Source organism: Octodon degus, unplaced genomic scaffold, assembly GCF_000260255.1.
Source record: "Octodon degus isolate 3935 unplaced genomic scaffold, OctDeg1.0 scaffold00021, whole genome shotgun sequence".
NCBI classification, from domain to species: Eukaryota; Metazoa; Chordata; class Mammalia; order Rodentia; family Octodontidae; genus Octodon; species Octodon degus.
Window position 1 is genome coordinate 18,696,161 of NW_004524597.1, and position 16,553 is coordinate 18,712,713.

Consider the following 16,553-nt stretch of genomic DNA (forward strand, 5'->3'; position numbering starts at 1 on the left):
TAATTTAAAATAAAAAATAAAAGAGAGAAGAAAGGAAAGAATGAAAGGAAAATCCATGAATTAGGACTCTGTGGCACTCAAGTATACTCATCTTATGGATACAGCTTGTACAATTCTGTATAAAGACTCTTTACCTGGGTAAGCTGGTTTCTTTGTCCGATAGTAGTAATATCTTCTGTCCTGCTTTGCTGAATGGGCTAGTGCTTTGTATAAAGATGACTTATGTGAAATATACTGTATATGATACGAAAGTTAAGAGGCTAATATTTTAATATCCAGAAAAAAATTTTTCTGAGGTGACTGCATTTGATTTTGTCTTTTAAATCAATGCTATTTTACTTTTTTATCACTCAGCAAATTATGCTTGTTTATATGGTGAATGATGAAAGCCTCATTATATATAGTGATAGTAAACTTCCTTTATTAAGCACATGCCATCCTGCCAAGCCTTGAGTTATTTACATCATCTCATTTTTTCTCAAGAACACTTTGAGGCCCTTATTTTTCCTCTTTCTACTGTTGAAGAAACTGAGCTTAGAAGGACTCTGCTGGAGGGACCAGAATATGCCCTAAGATTTGTCTCAATGCAGAATTCTGGCTGCTCCCTGGATTCATGATTGTCACACCCATGTGCTTCAGATTAGCCCAGCACTTGTAAGCAAGCAGAAACAGCTCCTGGCTACAGTAGGGCTGACAGAAAGAGGGAAGCATAACTATACTCCATCTTTTAGAAACTATTCTCTTCATTTTTTAAAGCTAGGATTTGGCTACCTTGCCTTGAGTGAGTGGTATGAAGCTCATGAGCTCAAATGATCCATCTGCTTCAGCCTTTCAGTAGCTGGGACTAAAAAGCACATGTCACAAAATCTGGCTTATTTATGCATCACTTTTTTATTCTAATAAACTCTATAGGTTTGTCCTAAGCCTAGATAGTAGCACATTAAGAAGAGAATAAGCGGGGCTAAGGAGATAGCTCTGCGGTCTAAGGGCCTGCTTGGCAAGTGCAGGGTCCCAAGTTTGATCCCTAGTTCTGCATGCCATGCCAGCTCCGAAACTGAGTGTGGTAGTACACACCTGTAATCCTAGCACTGGGGAGGCTAAGACAGGAGGATCACCATCAGTCTGAACTGCATAGTGAGACCATGTATCAAATAAATAATGAAATAATTTTTAAAAAAGAAGAGAATAAGCCAAGACACTAACAGTAGTAAGAAATGGATGCTAAGATTCCTTTCACTTACAATGTTCTACATTGTCAGCAGCTATAGCAACAACTGTTTTGGATTGCATGTTGGTGTGGCCCCTCAAATCTGTATGTTGAGCCTTAACCTAGTGTGGTGTTTGGAGCCAGGACCCATAAGAAATAACTAGATTTGGATTAGTTCATTAGAGGGAGGCCTCCTGCGGGATTAGTGGATTTATTAAGAGACCACCACCTGGTCTTCGACAAAAGGACCAAAACACTTACTGGAAGAAAGATAGCCTCTTTAACAAATGGTGCTGGAAAAACTGGCTCTCTACATGCCCAAAACTAAAACTTGACCCAGGTCTATCATCATGCAGTAAGCTAAAGTCAAAATGGATTAAAGATCTAAACATTAAAACAGAAACACTAAATCTCCTGGAAGAAAAAGTAGGAGGAACTCTTGAAGACATAGGGGTAGGCAAAGAGTTCATGAACAAAAATCAAATCGCATGGGTAACACTTGAAAGAATTAACAACTGGGACCAACTCTTATTGAGAAGTTTTTTCACGTCAAAAGAAATTACCAACAAAGTGAAAACCCACAAATTTTGAAAAAACCTCTACTAGTAAGCACTCAGACAAAGATCTGCTCTCTAGAATTTATAAAGAACTGAAAAACATTAGGGCCCCCACATTTAAAGACCCAATCCAGAAATGGGCATCCGAGATGAACACATACTTCTCAGAGGATGATATTAAAGAAGCGAATAAATATATGAAAAAATGCTCCACATCACTAGCCACCCATGAAATGCAAATTAAAACACCACTGAGATACCGTCTCACCCCACAAAGAATGGCTATCATAAAGAAATCAAGCAACAACAAATGTTACAGAGGCTGTGGGGAAAAGGGAACCCTTCTCCACTGCTGGTGGGAATGTAGACTGGTGCAACCATTATGGAAATCAGTGTGGAGACTCCTTAAGAAACTAGAACTGGAAATCCTATTCAAGCCAGCTATCCCCCTACTGGGAATTTTCCCGGAGGAACTGGAAACATCATATCATAGTGATTTATGTGTGCCTATGTTTATAGCAGCACAATTTGTGATAGCCAAATCTTGGAAACACCCAAGATGCCCGTCACATGAGGAATGATTGAAAAAGATGTGTTATTGTTATACAATGGAGTATTACTCAGCTATAAAGAATGATAAACTTGAAGCCTTTATATTGAAGTGGATGCCACTTGAAGATATACTCATAAGTGAAATAAACCAGACCCACATGTGTAAATATCATATAGTCTCCCTAGTGTAAGAACTCAAAAAAAAAAAAAAACTCAAAAGAAGAAATACAAATAGAAAGGTATAACAGAATTAAAAGGAAACTGAGAACTTGAGGATTGGACAATGAGGAAAGGGCAAGGAGAAGAGCTGGGAAACAGGACAGGGACAAAGCCATACATTTATATGCACAAGATGGGCAAGGCAGTGATCCTGAGAAACATCAACAGGTTTTTGAAACTAGCAGTTAATTGGTAGGATTCTCACCCTGACTAACTATACATGCTGATACCTATAAACCAAGCAGCTGCACTGAAGATAGCAATGTGTAATAGAAGGGTCACTCTTGGAACACCTGTCATTCTGGTCTTCTAAATACATACTTCTTGCCATGACATACCAGTTGTTACCATACTGTCTCACAAGTAAAAGTTTGGTTTTTTTTTTTTTTTTTTTAAATGGGTACTAAATGAAAAAAAACACAAGAAAAAGAAAAAAAAAGTCACAGGACTGTCCTGCTACAATGCTGTATATGGTTAGATTTCTAAATTTCTGTGTAAAAATATGTAATTGTTTACTTATATTCTTTAAATATTTTTCATTTTTAAAATTTTTATCTCCATATTCTATAGGGACTTAATGTTTAACATATCAATACTTGATGGAAAATACCTGTTCCATGTTATGCCTAAGATGTTTGATATTCAGATAGATAGTGAAGTTAAACCCAACTGCATAAGATGTAGGGTAAAAATAAGCTTCTCTTCTGGAGGGTTAACAACCTAAGTTTGCAGATCAAAAATTAGAGAAATAGAAGGGCTATAAGGACAGCCAACATTTTGACCCTAGCCTTTCAAGGTCAGTGAAGACTTAGGACATAGGAGAACCTATATTGTAACATCATGTAACTCAGTTGTGTCCCAAATTTTCTGATCAAGGAGATTATAGGGCCACAGAGCAGTGTGATCGATGATATAGAGTGTGCCTAAGGAGAGTCACCTGGAGAGAGTCACCTCTCAGGCTTTCACAGAAAGCAAATTGGTCAAGCAGTGGCCATGACTGACACTGACAAAGGATCTATGAACTGAGTGAGGTACAGGGTTACAGGATAAATCCTGAGGGTACTTGACTGACCTTATCAGATACAAAAGTTACATTTCTTGTTATATAGGTCTTGCTTTATCTTGGTCTTAACCATGCAGCAGAAAAGTATAAAAATGAGGTATATAAAGTAAAGCCATATTAATGTGCTGAGCTGTGAAAGGCTCAAGTCAACAACTTCTGTGGATAACCCACTACTATTGTGGATTGCTAGACTGTGTTGGATTATTTTGCTGAATTCACGCACCTATAGTATTTAGATGCCAATGGAATACCCATTTCTGACAGGACTAAATAAAAAAAGGCAATACAAAGGAAGGACCATTTTGTATCTGTATATGCAGAATAGTTAGGATAGATATACAGCTGCTTTCACTTAATTCAGTGAGAAGAAAGATTTGTACTAATAATGTTTGGACAGGATATTCTGTCTGCATCTTGTATACAGATAACCATTAAGAAGATAACAATGTACAATGTATTAATTATTTAAATTCCTATTAATGTTTTGAAATTGCCCATTGATATTTGTTTCTCAATAAAATAAAAACTAAAAAAAAAAGAGAGAGAGAGAGAAGAGACCAGACCTTACTCACAGTTCACCACAGACCGAGGACACAGAAACCCAAGCTAAGACAGCAAACAAGGAGACAAATTACTGACAGAAGCAATAATAAAAAAGCACACCGGTCTGGGCCTTTATAGTGAAGTACATTTGATGGCTTCAAGTCATCAAAATTTAGAGCAAGATGAGCTATGTTAAATTTGTTTTGAGGAACATCTGATTTATTTTAGAAAGGTTCCCTGCAAGGAGAATAAGAGAAAAAAAAAAAGTTTTAATGTTAACCTTGAAAAAACTCAGTTGTTCAGAATATTTCCAGATAGCCAAAGAAGACAGCAGAAAGGAGTAGGGCCGGCCAAATAGCTCAGCGGATTAAAGCACCTGCAAGCAGGTGCAGCGGCTGGGGGGTTTGATCCCCAGGCCTGGTATGCTGGCCCACTTCCAGGGTGCACTGAGAAAGCGACTGAGACTGGGTGTGGTGGCACACGCCTGTAATCCCAGCACTTGTGAGGCTGTAAACAGGGGAATCACTATGAGTCCAATCTAGTAGTGAGACCCTGAATGCCCGGTGGACCTTTCCCTAAAATATAAAAAAAAAAAAAGGGAGTTAAAAACAATAGTTACGAGCCTTAAGTGAATGCTGTTATGCTGATGAGCTCTGCCTTTTACTTCTGCCGACCAATTTATTCTCTGCTACCTGAGATAGATCTTTACCCATTCAACTGGTTTGATCAGCAGAGTCACAGAGCACCTACTGTGTGGCTAGGACCACTGAAGCCCTAGAAAGACAGTGACTGGTGGAAGATATAGTCCTGCCCTTAATTTGTCTTTGATTTATTTGTGGAGAAAGGCACACACAAAAAAAGGTACCTGGAATCAAACTCAGCATAGACTGCTATCAGACTGCACAGCCAGGGACCATACTTCTCTTTTTTTGTTGGGGTGGCAGGGAGAAGAGCAGATGAGAGGGTCATGGGCTTTTCACAGAAAGTGGTGCTCAAGCTGAATCTTAACTAGGCATTAAGCTTAAGGAGAGTGTTCTAAGCAGAGGAGATAGCTGGTGTAAAGATTGAGAGACCACAGAGCAAAGTACACTTAGAAACTTGCAAATGTTCTGCAATTTGGCCTTCATATAGAAGTTAGCCAAGGAGTAGAGGGAGAGATTATATAGGCAGGAAAAAGAGAAACAGCGCAGATGGAATAGGGCACTGTATAGTATGTAAAAAGATCTGGACTTGATTCTGTGCGGCAACCAGGGAGCTTTATGGGTCTGAGGCAGGGCTCACATACCTTTCCGACTGCTTTCCTTCCCCCATCAGTGATCATGCTCAAGCTTTACTGTTCCTACCAAGGCCAATGTCATTCTTGCCTAAGTTCTCTACACTTGTCATTCTTCCTTCCTGGCCTTTAGTGTAAGAATTATTTTGTTTGCATTGTGCTACCTAGAGTAGCTAAGCCAGAAATGGAGATGAAATAGGAGAGTCGGCCACAGTGGTCTAAGTGTGAGGAGATGGAGTCTTCACCTGAGAAAATGGCAGCACACGGATAGAGAGGCACAGACAGATGCACACGATATTTTAGGAGGTAGAATGGAGAGTAGTTGGACTTGGGGAGCAAAGATGATGCTTCAGACCATTGATGTTCAAAGGCATTAGAACAGCAGCAGAGTACAGTTGGATCCCAGTGATCTACTTTGTGGTATGTTTTAGAACTTCATTGCCCTGTTGGGAAGTAAGCTGCCTGGATTTGTTCACTGAATTGTTGTAAATAAAGCTTATAGGTTCCAGCTGTATTAATGCAACCCATGCCTTTGCTTGTTTCCAACCTTAATGTTTATGATTATATGCCTGGGTTCTCTATAGATGAATACTTAATAACATGCTTACTTGTGAGCACAATGGAATAAATGAGACAAAATAATTTGAGTCAATGACCAAGACGGTCACAATCAATAATAATTCTTATCAAGAATATTAATAATAATTCTTATTAAGAACCATTAAATGCATGGCTCAGGTTTTTATATGTAAGGTCCCTTTAACAGACTTAGCTTAAATCATAGGTCCCTGACTAGAAATGTTTCTTTCTGTAGTTGTTTAAGCTTTAAAACCCAAACATTCCCAAGCCAAGCCCCCACTGAACAATGGACTGCTACTGCTTAGAGCTATTGTGTTTACATTTGCTACTATAGAGATTTGGTTTGTTTCCGAAAGATGCATTTTAACATTTGTGTGGTGAGCCGCATTTGTTATATTTGAACCATGTATGACGCAAGGGAGAAGGGTAACCACTAGGCTTAAGGGGGGAGGGTGAGTATTTGGGTTAGCAGAGCTACTTCCTGCCAATTTAAAATGAGCTGGTTAGATAGCCAAAGAAAATTTTTAAATGTATGTTACACTTACATATTTATATGCTTAAAAGACTAATGTGGAGATTGAATTTATTAAATTGGACAGTGCTACTTATCTACCCAAGACTGTATGGCTAGCACTTTGGAATTGAATAATATGTAACTCTCAGTTGACCTAGGAGTGCTTCTAGGGCCTAATATTATTCATGTCTTATATTTTTAGTTATATAAGTTATGAGGAGCTAAACAGAGAAAGGAAGAGGGCGTTGATGGATATTAAAGTGGTTCTTGAATTAATAACAACATTGGAAAACTAATGGGATGGGCTGGAAAGTTTTATGTTCTAATGGCTTGGTTTTTCTAGTGATAAGCCCCACCCCAAAGCTATCTAGGAACCTGCTGGGAATTGCCTCATCAGAAAAACCAGTTGAGAAAAGCTGATTTATCCATGACCCACAATGAATTAATTTCTTCATTCAAAAAAGATAATTTCAATAAACCAGTGTAGTAGTTGTCTTTTGCTGTGTAACACTTATCCCAAAACTTAGTGACTTAAAATAACACACACTTACTGTTTTACATATTCTATGAGTCCAGAGACCTGAGTATAATTTAGCTAGGTCCTCTGAATCAAATTTTCTCTCAAAAATGTTTTCTCTCAAAAGGATCGGAGTCTTAAGGCTCAACTTGGGAAAAGACCCATTTTCTATTGCATATAATTTTTAATATGATTTAGTTCTTTGTAGATTGTTGAACTGAAATGCTTAGCTGTGTTGCCTGAAGGCTACATTTAGTTCCTTGCTACCTGGCCTCTATCATGGCATATTGCTCGAAGAAGGCAATAGAGAATCTGCTAGCAAAATGCAACCACAACCTTTTATAACCTAGTCACATAAATGCCATCCCATCAACTTTGCCACATTCTGTTAGAATCAAATCACTAGTCCACACCATACACAGAGGAAGAGATTCCACAAGACATGAACTATATGAGGTAGGACTCTATCTTAGGCACTTTGGGCATCTATGAGAAAGTTCTATTGACCTGGGTAGCTTAAATAAAAGATTTATTTCTCACAGTTTTGTAGTCTGCGAAGCCCAAGGTTAAGGCCCCTCGGATTTAGTATCTGGTGAGGGCTATCTTTCTGGTTTGTGGATGGCCACTTTCTTGCTATATCCTTACATGGTAGAGGGAGTGAGCTCTGAACTCTTTCTTTTCTTATAAGGGCACTAATCCCATCATGGGACTCAGCCCTGTTTACCTCATTTAATCCTACTTATCTCCCAAAGACCCTAATGGAAAATGTCATCATGTGAGGGATTTAGGCTTCAACAGATGAATTTGAGACGGGAAATAAAAGAGAAAAACTTACAAAACAAAAACTTATTTCTGTATTGTACATTCATACACTTCACTCCTGATACCAACTGGCAGATAGGTGGGTTTTCCCAGACTACCCAGTTCTCCAACTCTAGATACCATCTGGATATCCTACAATTAAATTATAACACTGACTACCTATGGTTGGTGCAGACTCACAGCCTAAGGATGCAGTTCCATAAGATTGCAGTCCATTATTAGATATCAATTACAAGTAGTGGGCCCCACGTTTCCCATACTCTGTCAAAGATGACTACAAATCAAGGGTTCCTATGACCTTCCCTGGGTTTCATAATTTGCTGTCAGGCTCAGAACTCATGAAAACACATTTATCAATTTAGTATAAAGGATATATTAAAGGTACAGTTGAACAGCTAGATGAAGAAGTATATAGGTTTAAGGTCAGGAAGGGTCCCTAGCACAGAAGCTTCTGTCCCTGTGGAGTGTGCTACACCTGCAGCACATGGATGTGTTTACCAACTGAAAACTTTCTGAACCCCATCTTTCGGGAATTTTTAGGGAGGTTTCATCATTTATTAACTCAATCTTTAGCCCCTTCCTCCTCTCTGGAGAAGGGGAGATGTTGCTGAAAGTTTCAAGTTTTTAATCATGGTATGGTCTTTCTGGTGACCAGAACCCACCCTGAAGTTAGCCAGGAAATCACCAAGAGTTGCCTCATTAGAACAGAAGATGTTGCTATTATCCAGGAAACTTAAAGGAATTGGAAGCAGGAATGAAACAGAGACCAAATGTGTGTGTTGGGGGGGGGGTTTATTGTTTCTTTGAGACAGGATCTCACTTTATAGTTTAAGCTGACTTTAAATTCACTTTATAGTTCAGGCTGGCCTTGAGCTTGTAGCAGTCCTCCTACTTTAGCCTCAGGAGTGCAGGGGTTATAAGTGTGTGCCACCATGCCTGGAAAAATTTTTTGTTGCATTACAGTGTTAATCAAACATTTAGTTAATAGGATCATTGAGATCTATCTTTGAAAGCTGACTATCAATAGTTGGTACTTTTATTTGGACTCCTCTATTCTCACAGAGTTGTTGTTGTTGTTTTGTGGAACCTGGGATTGAACTCAGGCCCTTGTGCTTCCCAGGGAAGCACTTATTTCACTGAGCCATCTCCCCAGTGCCCCCCCTTCTTTTTTTTTAAACTAGACCAGACCAAACCATTTGGTATGTGGTTGTAACACACTAATATGATCATTGGTAGATTGAATAATAGCCCCCCAAAGATGTTTGTCATAAACCCTAGAGTCTGTGAATATATGGTTTTTGATAGCATAAGGAACTTTTCAGATGTGGTTAAGGATTTTGAGATGGACAGATGTTCCTGGATTATTTACATATATGGTGTAATCACAGGTTCTTATAACAATGAGAGGCAGGAAGATCTGAGTCAGAAAAGGCACTGTGACAGAAGTAGAGGGAGGGAAAGAGATTATGATGGAAGAAGGGGGTGCACTGCTGCAAGCCAAGGAATATTGGCAGCTTCTAGGAGATGGAAAAGGCAAGGAACAGACTCTTCCCTTGAGCTTCCAGGGGGGACTCAGTTTTGCTGACATTTTGATTTTAGCCCTGTAATATCCATGTAGTACTTCTGGCCTTTAGAACTGGAAGATGATAAATGTATGTTGTTATAAGCCAGTAGGTTTGTGGTAATTTTTTCCAGAAGCAATAGGAAGCTAATTCCCCAAGAAACCTTAGGGAAACCCACTTGAGGCATTTTTTAAGAAACAAGGAGTTTGAGTACAAATTATAGGGTAATGGACTTTTGGGGGCTTTTTTTGCCCTTAGTGACTATGAAAAAATTTACATATTGTAAGTTCTCTATTTTTAGGAAACTGTTTGTTCATTCTCTTCTGTATTAAATCCTATCATTATTGACATAGTAAAATGAAATGTCTTAGAGCACATTAAAAAGGGATCTGGATCTCCAGTACACTTCAGAATAAAGCAAACACATGGTGTTTAGCAGAGAATGCTGAGGTTTCCACTTTAAAGCTGGTTACTTATTATTCATTTATTTATTTGTACCTCAGTAGTACAAATATTGGCTCAGATGAAAGTACCTGGCATAGATTGCTTTTCCTTCTTGGTGTTTCACAGCCAGATGTTATGAAATTCTCTTTTTTCTTGTTCTTTCTCTCTAGTGCCTGGAAACCTTGGCTGTTACAAAGATCATGGAAACCCACCTCCTCTAACTGGCACCAGTAAAACATCCAACAAACTTACCATACAGACCTGCATCAGTTTCTGTCGGAGTCAGAGGTTCAAGGTAATGGCCCTGTGGATATATAACTGTAGAAAAAGCTAAAGATTTAAGTGTATTTTGCTGCAGTAATTTAAAAATATGTGTTATTTAAAAGGCCTGTCAAACCATATAACTTTCTGAGAAGGAAAAATTGGAGTAAGCTTAGGATTCAGGAGAGTGAGGCAGTGTTTTTGTTTAAGGACTGGGAAGAAAATTTCCAATACATAGCAGCATCTTTGTTTGACCCCCTGACTGACTTATGTATTTGTGCCCTTGTGTATTATGGGCTATCATTGTATCCACAGAGAATCTGAGAATAAGCCAAGGTAGTGGTTTTCTTTCTTAATGGATTACTGGGCCCTAGCCAGTTTACTAAGACAAAATAATTGTTTTTTCTTCCTATCCATTCTTTTTTTCCCGAAATTCATTCCTTAATCTTTAAGGCTCAATAATACTATTGTTTGTTATATCAGAAAAGTAGGAAAAGATTTGTCTTTCTCTCTTTCTTTCTTACTTCTCCTCCTTCCTTTCATTCTTTCCTTCCTATCTAAGGTCCCTTAATTAGTCCCAAGCAAGGAAGATAGCTTTTCAGGGTTCAGGGCCTATTGAGACAAGTGGCTAGGGAAGGCAGGTGACCCAATGTGATCAAGTAGATGAGCATGAGTGAATGTATCAAAAACTGGAATAAAAGGGCTGGCCAGATAGCTCAGTGGATTAAAGCATCTGCTTAGGCAGATGTAGGGACTAGCTTCGATCCCTGGCTTGCCATGCCAGCCTGCCCCCAGCACTTGGGAGGCTGAGAACAGGAGGATTGCTATGAGTCCAATCTTTGTAGTGAGACTCTTTATTTTTATTTTTTTCCATAATTTTATTGAGAAACAAATAGCAATGAGACAGTTTCAAACCAAATTGGTAGGACAGTTTCAATAATTAACACATTATATACATTCTTCCTAGTGGTTAATTGCTGTACAAGATGCAGACTTGACATTCTATTTACAAATACCATTAGAACAAACTCCTCTATTCATTAAGAGAATGTAACTGTATATCTATCCTAACCACTTTGAATACACAGATACAAAATGGACATTCATCTGTATCCCCTTTTTTTGTTAAGTTCCATCATTTAAATATTATAGGCGTGTAAACTCAGCAAAATATTCTAAAAGAGTTCAGTAGTTCATAATAGTATTGGGTCTTCCGCTTCACTGGCAATGTTGACCTGAGTCCCCTACAGCTCAACATAACACCATGGCTTTACTTCTTATGCTTTGTTTTTATACTTTTCTGCTGGATGGTTAAGACCAAGGTAAGCGAGACCCTTTAGACTCTGTATAAGTACATTAAAAAAAAAAAAACTGGAATAAAGCCTAAATGTTGGGTAGGGATTGGATTAGTATAAGGGCATGGTGTGTCTTTGTGTGTGTATATATGTACACATGTGTTTCTAAGCTCTGCCCATTGGGTGAGCCTAGGATCAGTGACATACTGATAGCAGAGAGTAGTATACTTAGCACCCAGATCTGATTTCTAAATAGTATTCTCCACTAAAAGAAGCTCCTTAGAGAAAATTACTGATTATAGTACTAGTTCTGAGAAAATGCAAAATGATCCTGAAACATCTTATATAGGAAAATAGACAGTTATATACAGTTGCCACAGGGACACAAAAGCCACCTTGAAGGAGTTCCTACCAGTCAAATCTGATATAATTTGAGTTTCTAATCTAAACATAATGATAATAATACAGTAAATATGCCCCATTGAATAAATTGAGCCATAAATCTATATTAGTGAATGAGAAGAAAAATATTCTTTCTCAGAGAATGCTAACTAAGAAATAGAGGGAAAAAATGAGGTATATTAGTCACTTACCCATTGCTGGAATGAAATATTTGACACCCATAATTTAAAGGTAGGAAGTTTAACAGTTTCTTTGGGTTCATTCGTGGTTGGTCTACCAATTAAGAAAATTCTAGGTCTGGATGGATTTATTGTTGAATTCTACAATAACTTTAGGGAAAATCAACACTGATATTCCTCAAGCTCTTTAATGAAATTGAAAGGAAGAAGTACTCCCAAAGTCATTCCTAGAAACTAGCATTAACCTGATTCCAAAATCAGACAAGGATCTGTCCAAAAATGAGAACTATAGATTATGTAGATACAACAATCCTCAACAAAATACTGGCAAACAGAATGTAACACATCATAGAAAAACATCATGTATTATAATCAAGTAGGCTTTATCCCAGGAATTCAAGGATAATTGAACACATGCAAGTCAGTAAGTGTAATACATCACATAGAGACAAGGACACAAACAACACGATTGTTTCAATAGAACAGAAAAATCCATTGACAAAACCCAACATTCTTTCATGTTACAAACACTGAGGAAAATAGGTGTACAGGGGGACCTTATCTCGATCGGATAAAAGCTATTTGTGACAAGCCTACTGCCAACATTAAATGGAGAAAAACTGAGAGCTTTCCGTCTAAAATCAGGAAAAAGACAAAGATGCTCAGTACCCCTACTCTGTTTCAACGTAGTACTTGATACATTAGCAAAAGCAATTAGGCAAGAAAAAAAAATAAAAGGGACACGATCTTTTATATAGACAACCCCAAAGAATCTACCAAAAGACTCTTAGAATTAACAACCAAATTTAATAATAGCAGGCCTCATAATCAACACACAAATATCAGTATTGTTCCTGTGCACCAATAATGAAACCATCAAGAAAGAAATTAGAGGGGAAAGTGCTATTTATAATAGGAATAAGAAAAAGTAAATATCTAGGAATTAACCTAAGTAAGGAAGTGAAAGATCTCAATAAAGAAAATTACAGTACTATAAAAAAGGAAATTGAAGAGGATATCAGAAAATGTAAATGTTCTTGGGTAGGCAGAACCAAGCAGTCAAAATGGCTGTATTTCCAAAACTGATATACAGACTTAATGCAGTCCCAATAAAATACCAAAAGAATTCTTCACATAACCAAAAAACTTTAAAAAGTCAAACAGTAAAAAGCCAAATAACACAATTTAAAAATAGTCAAAAGACTTGGATACTTCACAAGGAGAATGCACTGATGGTAAATAAGCACATAAAATGATATTCAGCTTCCTAAACCATTAAAGAAGTACAAATCAAGACCACAGTTAGCTACAAGATAGAAGTGATAGATGACATATTTTAAGATGATAGAAAGGGGAGTCCCAAATGAGACAGTCTCACCATGCAGTTCATGCTGCTCTTGAGCTCACTTTGTAGCCTTGGCTGGCTTCTAAATGTGGCAGTCCTCCTGCTTCAACCTCTCGAGTGCTGGGATTACAGGTGTGTGCTTCCATGTCCAGTTCTTCCCCTTAATTAAATACAGTAGAAATGCAAACATTAAAAAGGGATACTCATTGATAGGGAAACATATTCATAGTATGTGATAGTATGTAGTTCATCATAAGCTTGGAATCAAGTGTTGGTAGAGTGGAACCAGCAAAAAGCCCCAGGGGAAGGGTGGCCTGAAAAGATGAAACTGATCGTTGGGACCAACCCTGCCAGGCTCCTTCAAGCCGGCTGACAACACTCACTGTGTGCTACTTGTCTGTCATGACAGTTTGCTGGGATGGAGTCAGGCTATGCATGCTTCTGTGGGAACAACCCTGATTATTGGAAGTATGGAGAGGCAGCCAGCACCGAGTGCAACAGCGTCTGCTTTGGGGATCACACCCAGCCCTGTGGAGGTGATGGCAGGATCATCCTCTTTGATAGTAAGTATGCCTTGTGCCTATCACTGCCTAAAAGACAGAACTCTTGGACCAGAGCAGCATACCTTTCCTTCCTCCCTTCTTCCATGTATTCATCCCTCCATTCTTCTTTCCCTTCCTCTCCCCTTTTTCCCATGTATTCATTCATTCACTTTTCAGTACTCATGGAGCACAAGGTAGCTCAGGCACTGGCCAGACCCTGGGATACAGCACAAACATGCAGGCTCAGCTAGTCCTCTAAAAGGAAAAAATGAACATTTAACAAGTTATAGACTACAATTGTGCTGAGTGCCTTGAGTTACTGCTTAGACCTAGAAAAGATGACTTCCAATTTTATATAGCGAAAGATGTGACTTTTTAGTATCAGCTTTAGTATCATCTGATTAGTGTGTTTTCAGGCATTAGAGAATTATATTGGGGAGTTATGTCTTCCTATGATGCATCTGGGAATACAGTATATCCTTTGAGTTATTTTTTCCAGGGCTAATGTTGAGTTTGCCTTGACCCACCTCCTCTCTGATTTGCCAGTTTTGTGACAGGCCAGTCAGGGACAGAATGTGTTCTGAATTGGTTGTAATCCCAGCATTGCTTTATCCAGTACCATGCTCTCACTCCTTAGCCCCCGAGTCCTTATTGTAACGCGCTCATACCTCTTCAGTGGTAGTGAGACTTTATGAGAATCACAGTGACAATACACCACCCTATTTTAAGATGATAAGAGTGTCATAAATGAGGCAAAGGAAGGGGTTGAGATTACTATGAAAGTATCGATAGTGTCTTTTTAAAATGTATTTTAGTACAGGGACTGCAGGGTCTCACTACACAGATTGCACTCATAGTGAGCCTCCCAAACTCTGGGATTACTCCCAAGTGCTGGGATTACAGGTGCATGCCACCACACCTAATTTCAGTCCACGGCTCAGCATGCCCTGGGGACGGGGCCAGCATGGCATGTCCAGGATCAAACCCTGGTCCCTGCGCCTATCTAAGCAGGTGCTTTAGTCCAGCTATTTGGCCAGCCTTCACAGTGCCTTTTGGGAACTTAGAAGGAGATGCACTCCTGACATTTCTACCAGGTAGAATGGCTCAGTTTTGAGCAAAACCATCACATTAGTTTCATAGGGCCATCATAACAAAGTATCACAAACTAAATGGTTTAAAATAACAATAATTTATTCTTTCACAGTTCTGGAGGCCAGAGGCCCCATATGACGGTGTCAGGAGAGCTGCGTTGTTGGAAGGCCCTAGGGAGGCTTTCCTACATTTGGGTGTTTGCCTGCAGTCCTTGCATGTGTTGGCTTATAGCTGTATCACTTCATCTCTGTTTTCTTCACATAGCTGTGCATCCATGTTTCACTGTCTTCTTATAAAGATACCAGTCACTGAATTTAAAGCCCACCCTAGTCTAGTATGACCACATCTTCACTTGATTACATCTATAAAGACCCTGTATCTAAATAAGGCCATATTTATAGATATCAGGTGTTAGAATTTGAACATACCATTTTGTGGGGACACAATTAACCACTACTTATAGTAGCTATACATCCTAGCCCAGATTTATAACAAAGCTTTTGTAGGTTCTAACTTAGATGTTGTCTAAAGTATATGGATATTTGTGTGTTGGAGAAAGGGTGACTAGAACTCTTATAGTCAGTTACTGATCTTTTAAACCTACTATGCCCCCTGGAGACTGCTGGTAACCATCCTATACATCTTAGGATGTCATGTCTAGACAAATGCTCTGTTTGGTATTTTGTTGTGGCAGACTGAACTGGGCTAATGCTTAAGGCAACTTGCAAATGTTTAGTTGGCAGATAATCATGCACTTAGATAGCATCCTAGAGTTCATTGAAGTATGATTCTGTACCTTGACACCCTCACCCAAGAGAGTATGTTTGTTGAAATTTCTGCTATAGCCTTAATAAGAAAAAGAAAAGGAAATAAACATTTCTTGAGGATTTGGGGATTTTTGTTCTGTCTTCAGGAATATGAGGCTCTGTTTTTGCTTTTTAGCATTTGACTGTAATATGCTGGTGTATTTTCTTTGTTTTTCGTTTTGACTTATGTTTGCTGAGATTTTTAGATTTGTGTTTTATCATTGATTGATTTTGGAACATTTTCTGCTATTATGTCTTCATATATTTCTTCTGCCTTGTTTTCTTTTTCATCTCCTTCTGGAACTCCAGTTACATGTATATTAGGCCTTTTAATAATGTCTTATAGCTGTTGAATGCTTCATTCTTTTTTGTTTGTTTACTTGTTTTCCCCCTCTGTGTTTTACCTTGAATAATTTCTATTGGTTTCTCTTTGACTTTCTGATTCTTTTTTCCTCTATGTCTAGTCTGCTAATAAACCTGTCAAAAGGATACTTCATTTTCTGATATTATTTTTTTATTTCTAGTATTTACATTTGACTCTTTTTATAGTTGCCATGTCACAATTGAAGTTTCCAGTTTAGCACTGTTGTCTAGTTTTTAGTAGGTACTGGTGTATTCATTGTAGAGTGTTGTATCTGATAGTCCAACATCTGGGTCCTTTATGAATCTAGGTCTGTGATTATTTTACTTCTTGACAATGAGTTGTATTCCAACCCTTTATTACTTGCTTTTAGGTATAATGTCTGTCTTTCTATGTATTTTTTCTCTTTCTTTCTTCC

General features: G+C 38.4%; 1 protein-coding gene across 1 annotated transcript in view; it reads left to right on the forward strand.

Annotated features, from left to right (window-relative positions):
- Kremen1 (kringle containing transmembrane protein 1) overlaps positions 1-16,553 on the forward strand; it is a gene marked incomplete at its 5' end in the record, with an annotated part of 75,537 nt that overhangs the window by 42,160 nt on the left and 16,824 nt on the right. Inside the window, 2 exons of the mRNA XM_004628173.2 lie at positions 10,023-10,147; positions 13,744-13,897. Of these exons, the coding sequence (XP_004628230.1) occupies positions 10,023-10,147; positions 13,744-13,897 (279 nt within the window). The remainder of the gene's footprint in view (positions 1-10,022; positions 10,148-13,743; positions 13,898-16,553) is intronic.